Source organism: Brachionichthys hirsutus, unplaced genomic scaffold (genome assembly GCF_040956055.1).
Source record: "Brachionichthys hirsutus isolate HB-005 unplaced genomic scaffold, CSIRO-AGI_Bhir_v1 contig_938, whole genome shotgun sequence".
NCBI lineage: Eukaryota > Metazoa > Chordata > Actinopteri > Lophiiformes > Brachionichthyidae > Brachionichthys > Brachionichthys hirsutus.
Window position 1 is genome coordinate 1 of NW_027181075.1, and position 11,736 is coordinate 11,736.

Here is an 11,736-nt window from a genome sequence, read left to right on the forward strand (position 1 = left end):
TGTTTTTGTGATTTACTGGACTGGATTCAACTCTCACTCCCTCAAGGCTGAAGAAAAAAAATGAGGCATTATCTTCTTTACTTTCTGTTTCCTCTGGTAGGATGAATGCATGAACAGAACCTTTACCTCAGGAACATCTGCGAAGCGCAGACGACCGATGACACGCTTTGTTTATCAAGGTTTATCACAAACTACTCTTCTACTTTTGTGACACAGGAAACAGAGATTTCAAGCCTGCCACCCACTCCCCAGCATCCAGCTGTGTTATTATGTTGGAGGGACATGACTTATACACACACACACACACAAATGCACACTTACATTCTGCTTTCAGCTCCTATTAGAGGCTTGACATGATAGGATAGGAAGTCTGGACGCTTCCTGCAAGCAGGATCCTGATATTTTACTCCAAAAAGGAAATTACTTTCTGACTTTATTTAGATTCAGATTCTGTCTCACATAAATGCAGGAAGCATTTCTTCAAAGACTCTTGCGTCAAGACACGAGCCCGGCTAAGAAACAGCAACGTGTTCTTGTTGCGTTCAAAGTCAGACTCCTGCGTCAGACGCTGGAGCGCCGAAGAAAGTTTCACCAATAATCTGAAACTCGATGCATCCATCACACAGCGTTCCGGGTCCACAAACTAGTCGTTCATGATGCAGCCTGCAGGTAGGAACTAGAAAAGCACGGAGATGGCAGGGAAGCCATTGCAAACCGACTTTCATCCCAGAGTTTTCCGGGGAAAGAAACCGGCACACATTCTATGAAACGAGCTTCTCCAAAAGTCCACTGCAATTTAGCCGTGGCTGGAACGCCCTACATGCAGCGCGTCTATTTCATTCGATTCAAGGTGGAACCGTGTTTACACATTTAGTCAAATAAATGGAAATAAAATTATAAAAGAGAGGCAGAAAAAAAAGACGTTTTTAAATTGCCTTTCATCACACGGATAACGGGAATCGCTATGGCTTATCTTCTCTCGAATCGCAAACATGCAGAGAGAAAGCAATGATTATGTCGCCGTAGCGATCGCCCCAGTTTTTCTCGTGGGAAAAGCAATAAACTAGAAAATGGATGAAACGGTCAAAACGAGCTGTTGCTTCATGCTAGGCAGCGTCAGCCTGAATGACTGCTCTCGTGTGCCCGTTTGGAAGGCGATGACATTGATCGCCTTCCATCTGATCGCTGGACATTGGTTCCAGACGGCGATGGCATCGATGCATCCACGGGAGACGGGCGCGTCCTTGAAGTCTCACCTAAGATCTTGCTGATATTGGAGTTGTGCATGTCAGGGAAGGTCTGCAGGATCTTCCTCCTCTCGTCTTTGGCCCACACCATGAAGGCGTTCATGGGCCTCTTGATGTGGGGCTCGCTGCTGTTCCGGCCTCTCGCCTCCCGGAACACTCGTGCCTCCGCCATGCTGTTCACTACGGGACACGGAGAAGTCATTCACCTTCACACGTCCACCTTTCATATTCTCAAGCTTTAGAGCAGGAAGTCGACGCGATGAGGAGGAGCCTTTGCTCCGTCCTTTGAGGAGAGGATGTGTAACGGAACTATGATGGGAGTTTTCGGATGCCCCTCGGAACGCACACACGATCCCTACTAGACACACCGTAGCGCGTTTACTTGTGATAGCACTCCTATGTTTACTCCTCTGAATCTAAAGTAAACCGCACAGAGCGCTCCTCGAGTCCCCATCGCCTGTAAACAGCGGTTCTTTATGAGCAGCAGGTGGGACACCGGGTCAGCGTCCTTACGGTACGTTCAGCAAAAGAGACTCAGAAGTTCACATCAAGCCAACTTGAAGGAGACTCGAGCTTCTCGTCGCGCACTTGAAGGAATGAAACTGTTTAGCTGTGGAGGATGTCCTTCACCGCAGCTTCCTGAAGAGTGCAATAAATATTTGTATTTGCTGAATACCTGCATGTTCTGGCTGTCTAGAAGATGCTTTCTTCTTTATTGTGGAGGACTGATGCCCCCCCCCCCCCCTAGAACAGGGCCGCTCCTTTGTGGGGCCCACGCAGTGTATAGGGTCATTACTATCGGTTTAGCCTCAACAGAACGTGACCTTTTGTGCTTCTTATAACTCCACCAGCCTCCTTTTATACACCTCCATCCTTCCTGCGTACAATTCTGACTTACCCCGGCAAAAACGTTGTAGACAGTTGGATGAGCGATAAAGGAAGGCTTACCGTCCAGATCCTCCGGTCTTGTTAGGTCAATGACTCGATGGACTATCTTCCCGGCATCCTCCCCGAACTTCCCCAGGTGCTGACTCAGCGTCTCGTAGTGCAGCCTCTCCTGGAACGCAAGCCGTGAAAGATTATATAGAGAGATGAAAATCCGGACCAAACCCGTGTTTGCCTGGCCGGGTCCACAGGGGCTGACTTCAACGGTGTTGATGATAAGTTGCAAAGCTGGAAAATCCAACCCGATATCTCTATCTCCCCACCAAATTTCATCCAGATCAGATCTGGAATGTGGTCAGGATAAAATATTACATTTTAACATTAAATCCCATTTATGGATTCAAGAATCAGGAAAAAATATCAACTCTGATTCACTTTGGCTTTTCATGGTTGATGTATAAAGATACCAAGAACAATCTAAAAACCCTTTGATGATCACCATGTGGACGGTGTTTATCCAGTTAGGAGGGAACGAGCTGCTTGGGGGAGGTTTGTGCTCTCCGAGTGCTTTTCTAGTTTTCTACGGAATCTTTGGGAAATGAGTTGTGATGCTGGTGAGGCGATAAACTAAGTCACAGAGCCTTTCAGGCCTCGCTAATCAGCAGAGACTTCCAAACCTGCCATCTTTATGCGCTCACTCTGACTCCTCCTGCCTGCCAGTCCACTTCTGAGACAAACGGCTTCCACCGGCAGCCTGCCGATGGGCCTGCTAGCTAAAATTACCCGACCATGCTCCCAAGCTGCGATGGAAAACATTCAACCCTCCACACAGCTACCGCAGAGCCTCGCTCCTCCTCTCCTCTCCTCTGCTCTCTCCTCTTCTCCCCCCGCCTTCCCTCCCGTCCTCCCTCTCATCTCGCCTCCTTTTTCTGGTGACAGAGGCATTTTGTTTGACGCAAGAAATGGTTACCGAGTGAAGTCATGCCGCGGTAGCCGCTGGCAGAGTTGGTGGAACTTAGGGCCCGGTGTGTGTGTGTGTGTCTTTATAGATGAGGAGTCGGTGCGGGCCAATGTCAGCACTACAGCGGGGCTGTAATCAGGCCCACCACAGAACATGTGCCTGGGCAGTGCCATGCTCACCGCAGGAAGCAACCGCCTAACAAAGGACTAAAGAAAAGAGAAAGAGGGAGAGATAGAGCGAGCCGAAGAAAAGGGAGGAGGAGTGGAATGGAAAACTGGTCCAGGGACAAGAATAAGGCCTTAAGTCCAAATGAAAAGTTCTTTTAAAGCTTGTAATGCTGAAAATATGGAGGTCAAAAAGAGGTGGTTGGACAATATCAATGTGACTGTAAAATGTTGCAGCATTATTAAATATTACAGCGCTTGATTCCAAACATCTTTAGTGGAGGCGTGCGATTGTTGCTGCTAAATGGGACGGGGCTGATGGAAACTAGCGCAGGGTCGAAGTAGGCTTTAGGAAAATGGACTGGGACTGCATCAATAGAGCTCGACGGATCCAAAATGCAGATTAACAGCAGACCTGGGTCAAAATGTGCAAATAGTCCATGCGGTTGTTCTACTTTCACTCTATTTGAACGTTCTCGTGGCAAATGCAATAAGGAGAAGTCTTTGCTTTGTTTAGTTCGGGATTGAAATCGGTTTGGCCGGTAAGGCGTTCTGGACTGGTCCTGGACGTCGGCCTTCTGGAGACGCATTACAGACAATTCAGTTTTTTAACCTTCTAACTTCTTGAGACTCCGTTCATAACAAACATCCATGTCGGAGGAGTTGCCTGATTAATGTCTTGGAGTCCCTCCAGAGAGAAGAGTGAAAATGGAGCGCACCTTTCAGGAGAACTTTTAAGCACCGTTCCTGAATTGATCCAGTAAAATCAGTGTAACCCCAATTGGAATTGAACCAAAAATAGCACTTGGCCTACAAACCAGCAAACCAATTACCAAGGTCTTAATCAAACCCGGTGGCTTGGCATGAGGTTGGTGATTAATTATAACCAGCTAGTTCACACACATAATCCTGAATGAGTCTGTATGGAATAAAAGGTAGATTTGTAAACGCAACAGTTTCGTCCCGCCAGGTCTCCCCTCGTCTTGGCGTTTGCATCTCTCGCCGTTGCTAGGGAGATGCTCCAAACATTTTTTTTTTAATACCCACGCCGTATTGAGCTCATTACCACAGCTACAACTCGCCTACTGCCAGCACGGCGTGCCTCCAGTTGACCCGCAACCGTTTACTGTCTCCTCCCGGGCCAATCAAGCTTGGCAGCCTCTTTAGTCCCTCTCTTGGTGTTCCCTCTCTCCTCCTCTCTCTCTTTTTCCTTCTCTCTTTCCTGTGCGGCGATAGAGCTGTCAGCTCGGTGCTGGTTTTTTTCCTTACTCCCCTCCTTCTCCTTTTCACTACTCCTATTCATGGTCCTTCAGTCCACCGGCGGCCCTCAAGCCAACAAGTCGGCACTCAAGAGTCTATTTGCAGGTGGCAGACATAGCTTTGTAGTGGACGTTATAAAGGATATCGCTCATGCTTCAAATACAGCAACGCCGCGTCGACCTTTAATCAATACCTGCGGGTGTTTAAGTCGTCAGTTTCACGGGATCGCTTCCTAAAAGAGCCTAACCAGACCGTTCCACCGGCAACTACAAGCATGCCGAGGCACGCCGTGAAACGGGGTTCGGACAAAGACACAGCCGTGTTAAAGACTCATTTAACTGACATAATCAAATGTAGGAGCTGTAAATCGTTTCTTCTTCTGCGTGCATGGGGAGACAAATAAGAGCTTTTGAAGGCTGGTAGTTGAGCTTTAGCTTTTCTTTTTTGTCAATAAAATAGTTTTTTCGATCTTTGTTTTATTTTACAAATCTGATTTAGATGTTATAAAAACTCCCTCTACACAGCGTTTTATTATTTAACATATTCATGCAATCAAAGCTCCTGTACAAAGCCGTGACACGTTTAAGATAACGCCCCCTGCACGCCTCTACACGTTGGCGCTCTGCATGCTAATGAGCTTTCAGCCCAACGCCGTCATATATCAATCACCCTGATGCTGGCTGTTTTCCTCTCAACCAGCATCCAGAGTGTTCTGTGGCTGTTTTGATGAAAAATATGCCCACACACACACACACCTACACACACACACACACACACACACGCACAGTGGCTATTTTGGTGAGCTTTGGCAGCCGCAGGCCAGCTGGAAGCAACGTAAGCGTAAGGCGATACTCAACAATGCCACTAACCGGCCAGGCCTCTCGTCTGTACACTCGCTATAATGACATTAACATGGCCAAGGCCAACCACACACACACACACACACACGCACACACACAGCTCTCATTTCTTGCCTTTGTCGTCGACACTTAAAACAAATGCTTTGCGATAAAAACACACAAACCAAAAAAAAAACAAATAAACATGAACACACACACACACATACTCCGACGTCACGGCGACGGCAGATCTGACTTGCATCAGCTCGAGCAATAAATAGCTCAACATCTGATCCAGATCCAGCAGGCGTCCCCTTCCCTCCCAAGGAGGCCCGATGTGGTGCGTCAGGACCGGGCGGCGCCTTGAGTAACGAATTTATTCGACAAGCAGCAAATAACACACAAATCCAAGGTAAAGAAAAAAGAGGTGGCCTCCTGAGACGGAGCGGGTGAGTCAGTCGACCAGCATCCAGTAAGTTCCATCATCGAATTGTTTAAGACAGAGCAAAGCCTTTTTTTGAGTGATTTAGAAAAACAGACACACAAACTCCTGCAGCTCGAGAAAAAAGTCACACATTTAAAGGAAAAGAGGCTTTGAGCCGCCGTTGTTAGGTAACGAATAACAAGCTGACAACAAACACCGCAGCCTCCTGTCGGCCCCCGAACCGGAAACAATTACTTTGAAACTTTCCAAATGAGCTTTTTATTAGGAGGCATGGACCTATAAACCAAATTACTGCATGGCTTTGGTTTTGTTCTTTTAGCATTGGAAAATATGGAGCTTAAAAAGCATGTAGGGATTCACCTTAATCTGTGATCGCTTCAAAGTTCACTTTGTGCAGAAACCTCTTTAAAAGCACACACTTTGTGGAGTTCATGTATTTTTTGCCAGACCTGCAGCTTATAAAGTACATTCAATCTTAATAAGCACTTTATTAGTTTAAGCTGTAGAATCATTTATATTTATGAGTTTCTCAGTGTTTACTAGTATAATGACTTATAAAAAGAATTGTCTGGGGACCGGGAAGTGAAGCGGAGATATTTATCCAGATTCTGGATGTTTTCCTCCTGAAGATGCAAAACAAACACGTCCAAAAAATTCAAAACAGCATATCCTTGGAGTGCACCAATCATGACCTACTTGGGGTTGGCGGGTTCAAAGTCTCCACCCCTAAAATATTCATGAGCTCCTCTTCCTCCTTGTCGCCCTCCTCCATGCATCGTGGGATCAACTGCACAGGAGACCCGGTTTAATCATGGTCCCCGTTTTACCCCACGTCTGATCCGTGGAATCTGTGATTGGCTGATCAGACTGATTGAAGATGTTTTGGAATATGGATGTCCCTCTGGATATGAGATCCTGGTACAAAGGCCCTGTCTTCCAGCCCAAGGGGGAGGGAGGAGGGGGGAAGAGGTGAGCATGTAGGGGGGGGAGGTCCCTGCTCTGAGAAAAGCCCTTTAATTGGGCTAAAACCCCGAGGCCGGGATACCCCCTCCAGGCCAAGAGGAGAGCTGGACTCCATTATACGCACACACACCAAAACCATCACTTGTCACGGGCCCAGCTGCTCCGTCTTCAAAGCGTTCGGATTCTGGGTGGCCGTGGAAATGAGAAGAGAAGTCCTCAAGAGCTGCAGTGCCGGCCAAACACACCAAATATCATCCACCAATATTCTTCAGCTTCGTAGACGAGCTGAGCAGAAACCTTGAACACTCGGCCAATTAGATTTAGGAGAAAATGGAAGACAGGAGTGAGGATTTGGGATTGTGTGTGTGTGCGTTTCTATGAAGGAGACACGGATCTGGAAGCTACGGATGAGCAAATCCAAAGTAGCCCCTCCCCCGAATTAGAAAATGCACTTCCATGATTTGAAGGAAAAAATAGCGGCACATGAAAATGACATCAGGGGAAACGGAAGTTTGAATTTTGTTGCTTTGTTGTTCCAATAATCATCATTTTGTTGCGTCTTTGTGAAATTCTTATTAGTGAGGCGTTAACAACATTTAAAGTCTTACCTGATCCAGGTATGGTGTGGTGGAGCTACTTTAATCTTTCATTAATCATCGAGTACTTTTAAAGCTGAACAGAGTATCTGACCAACGTAAAGCTGCTGTGTGGCATGAAACCAAACTAAGTGAGCTTTGGCGCGGCTCATGATGCTACTAGCACATCCTGGCGTCTGGGCGGTTCATGCGGACATGCGTTTTAAAAATGCATTCAGAGCACATGCGACCCATCGGGCTGACCTTGTTGCCGTTGTTCAGGCTCATGCTGCTGAGGGCGGACAGCTTGGCCTCCAGGCTCTGCTGCCCCGGCTGCTGCTGCTGCTGGTGGAGCTGCTCCCTCTGGATCTGCTCCCTCATGCTCCTGGCCTCTTGGATCGCCTTCATCACCGCGTCCTGGTCCCCAAACAGGGCCGTGGAGTTGAGGCTGGACAGGATGTCTGGAAGGACAGAACAGGAACGATGGATTTTAAGCTTTACTCAGCACGTGGTGAATATTAAACTCTTCAGACACGCCTGTACGTTCTAAGACTTTAAGTTTATCCGATAGAACTGGGTTTCAGTCTTTATGGACTCTTGCATGAGTTTGATTTTATGTTCTTCGACAATAGGAAACAAATCGTAACTGCAGAAAATCAAGCACTCAGGATGGCTGCGATCACATTTGCATGAAAGATGGTTAAAGCATCCGTGCGAGACTTCCAGTCTTATCAGGAGAAAGCGATGCCGCAGTTGTTTTCCACTTCACATGTGTCTAAACACGACTGAACCTTGTTTAAGGGCTTCGCTTCACACTTTTGGAGCCGAGCCTCATTTGAAGAATGAGGGAAAAAATAAAAATAAAAGGATACAAAGTTTCCGTCGCCCTCCCCGTTTAATTAGCAGACAAGTGGGAAGCCCTGTATGCTTGGGTGGCCGTTAAAATGGGCAGAAAATAGCTCAGCAGTGAACAAAAACGACGCGTCCTCAAAGCCACTCCAGAGGAGCTGGTGAAATTGTTTTGTCGGGGATCTAATGAGAGGGTTTAGATTGGTCTTAATAACAGATAGCAGAGGTAGGGGCATAAAAGGTCTAGCGCGAGCAGACAATGATGCGAGGAAGCTCTTAAAAACCAAATAACGTGTGCTGGGTTTCACTGCTTCCGCTGCCAGGGTTTTCATTGGGGCTAAATACAGGGCTTTGGACTCCTGTAAAAGACAAACACACACACAAATACGCACACACAGGTCCCGTTGCGGATTTGAGGTGTCTGCAATCTACCAGGGGGCTAGGCGACGTTGCTCGGTTTGTCTGTGTGTGGCGGGGAGAAGGATGCCGTTTGGGTGGGAGGTGTTTTGTTTTTCCGGTTGAGGGTGAGGGTGAGGCGCAGTCAGACATTGGATGGAGTGTGTATTTGTCTGGATGTAAGTGCAGTGCAGATGTGAACAATACGACTGTGTGTGTGTGTGTATGTGTGTGTGCGTGTGAGAGTTGACATTGTGAGTTTTATCTCGCCAAAATGATGCTGATGTATTTCCTTCAGGACGTGTAGTCTTAAAGACGGGATGGTACGGTTCTAGTCACCTACCCAGAGAGCTGTTCCTGCCCATGTTGGGGACCGGGCTCGGGATGCGACCCTTGCCCATGCCCAAGGGGCTGGTCTTGTTTCCGGAGAACATATTCTGCATCGGGGACGTCGGGCAGCGAAGCGGCTCGGCTGTCTTGGGTCTGGCTGAGAGGTTCAACGGCTGCGTGGATCCTTCCTCCTGTTGGAATGGTCGCAGCATTTGGAACAGTTTTTAGTGACATTTATTAATATAAAATGTTAATAAATGTTAATGCTTAAACCCCGTGGGTTGCTTTTGAACATGACTAATGCTATGAATTGAGTTTTTATGAGCATTTTATCATGCCGTTGCTATGTGTGAGGCACAAAGATAGACATGTTCATGGGTCGGTCACGTTCTCCTGCTATTCCACTGATGGCCATTAGGTAGCAGTAACATAGCAATGCAGCAAAAATTAACGACGCAAAAGAAGACAGATTACAAGTTAATGCAGATGTAATAATAACAGCTTTTAAATTCTTCCAAGGTTAATTTGAAAACGTATTCAGTGCATTTATACTGGCGGTCCTGGAATCCTAAGGTGGGAACGATCAATTTAAAGATAATTCTAAGTGATACCTTCAGAGACTCGAGCGGATCTGAAGCACTGTTGTCAGAAACACGTTTAAACTCAGTTGAGTAGGATTCGAAAGTCAAATCCATTTCTTGAGATTACCAAACACGATGCTAGCTGAGAAGTTTGCGTTCATGTACCGGCACAGAGCAGTATTTTGTTGAAGCTGTATTTCTGCCAGTATTTCTTTCTCTGGGTGGCAATAATGTATCTGCTCACATGATGGATAAAATACAGTCTGCCATTCAGATGCAGCGCTACTGCAAAAACAATAATCACTGCAAACATTTAGTCTATAAAGTGCAATTATATTGTAGATTTATTCAACATAATAAAGAAATAAAGAGCGAGAGTGTGAGTCACTGCGGCAGGAAATGTGGGAAATCTTTCCAGATGCATGTTTTACATAGAAATACACAAAGAGGCACATTCTACTGCTTACTGCGCTTTAAAAACTCACACACACGGCATACAACAAGCTTATTGGTTAAGCTCTCATGCTAACTTATACGTTCAGCCCGTAGCAGGGTAGAAGGAGGAGCTTGTAGCGTTCACTTGTGCTGAAAACATTTACCCTGAATACAAAATGAAAATTGATACGCACAAAAGTTATAATCTAATCCCAAAAAGTTCCAGAATTCCAGCTCAGACGAGGATTTTATCCAGTACCTGGTGACGTGACGCTCATTGAATTATTTCTACAGGAAACTATGAACCTTGTCGGACAGCGTCTCAGCAGCACCTTTATTTTTGTGATTCCTCTATTTCTAATGAAAGGTTCTCCGCTGCATTGATCCCGACAAGGAATCCCTGGAAACTTTGGTCTGAGTGTGGGCGGGGTTTAGCAGAGGGCGGGGCTCTTGGAGGCCACAGCACTACTGTTTGATTGCGGTGAGCTCTGACGCCAGTCTATTGTGAGGCCGGTTGCAGCTGTGCCCCTCACACACATGGCTTCCATTACCGCCTCGCCGCCGAGTAAAGATGAGGCGTACGCTCTCTGCAGTGAAGGGGTCTGGGTTCCTGCCAAACAGCAGCCAGCGCCAGTGTGTGTGTGTGTGTGTGTGTTTCTGTTAAATAAGCTGTTTCTAATTGACAGGCCCATGTGCAGATTGTTCTTTCAACAACTTCCAAATTTCCAAAGCTCTCACTTTAACTTGAACTGATCATAATTATTATTCTTGTGTGTTTTCCTATCATACAAACTCTGAACTCAGTTTTTCCTTTGTCTTATTATGTTGTCTGTTTCGGCTCGAGACCCGCACACCCCAGTTTGTTTGTTAGCAGGATTACGGAAAAACTGCTGGATACAAAAACATCTGGATTTTCCCATTTACTTATAATGGAGGCTTTATCAAAAAATCCTATCTTGTAAAATCTCCCTGAAATTCACTCACCAAAAATCCCAGTCATAAAGGGGTCTGATATGAACCACCATGAAACATGTCTTCTGGTTCTGATCCAAAATGAGGTCAGGAACAAATATTACATTTTAACATTAAAACCCATTTATGGATTCAAAAATCAGTTAAAAATACACATCAACTCTGATTCACTTTTACTTTTCATGGTTGGGGTATAAAGATACCAAGAACAATCCAGGTAGGTGGGCAATGAGCTGCTTGGAGGAGGTCTGCGCTTCTCCTTTTAATTTCAATCTGCAGGATGGACCGTTTCACGGAGCACGCTAACCTTGATCTGAACGGCAGGACTGGACGCTCGTTTCTCGCTCTTCAGGGCGGACGGGGACAGCGGCCTGGAGGAGTTGGGAGCCGGCAGCAGGGAATTCATCTTGGCTCCTGGGGAGATCTGCATGCTTGCTAGCTGGGCGGCATAAAGCTGCTGCAAGAAGGGCAGAAACCAAAAGCAGTCAGCTGGCGGCGTCCGTCTTTGTTTCTGTCGGTTACCCGTGGTTTTTACTTTTTCCTGTCCCATCTTGTGTGTGTGTGTGTGAACCAAACACGAATAAAACTTATTGATGTTAAGAGCTTAAAAAATTTGAGAGATAAATTATGATCTATAATTAATTAATCTAATTAACCTCTTTTTTAATCTCACTGAAACATTGCTGAGAAAGACCCTCAATTTGAGGTATTTCCATTTAAATTCATTACATTATTGTGGCAGATCAAAAGATTGATTTATAACTAAAAGTAGCTTTATAAAGTCATGTATTGATTTTAACAGACTTGAACAGATGCAGTCCATCCATTTACATT

General features: G+C 46.1%; 1 protein-coding gene across 1 annotated transcript; it reads right to left on the minus strand.

The window, feature by feature from the left end:
* Positions 1–1,256: 1,256 nt before the first annotated feature.
* Positions 1,257–11,359, minus strand: LOC137917231 (transcription factor SOX-6-like; the record flags this gene model as incomplete). The annotated part of the gene is made up of 5 exons (XM_068760051.1): positions 1,257–1,427; positions 2,196–2,304; positions 7,604–7,800; positions 8,928–9,105; positions 11,210–11,359. Coding segments are annotated over 5 exons (805 nt in total), but the record flags the coding sequence as incomplete, so codon positions are not given.
* Positions 11,360–11,736: the final 377 nt, after the last annotated feature.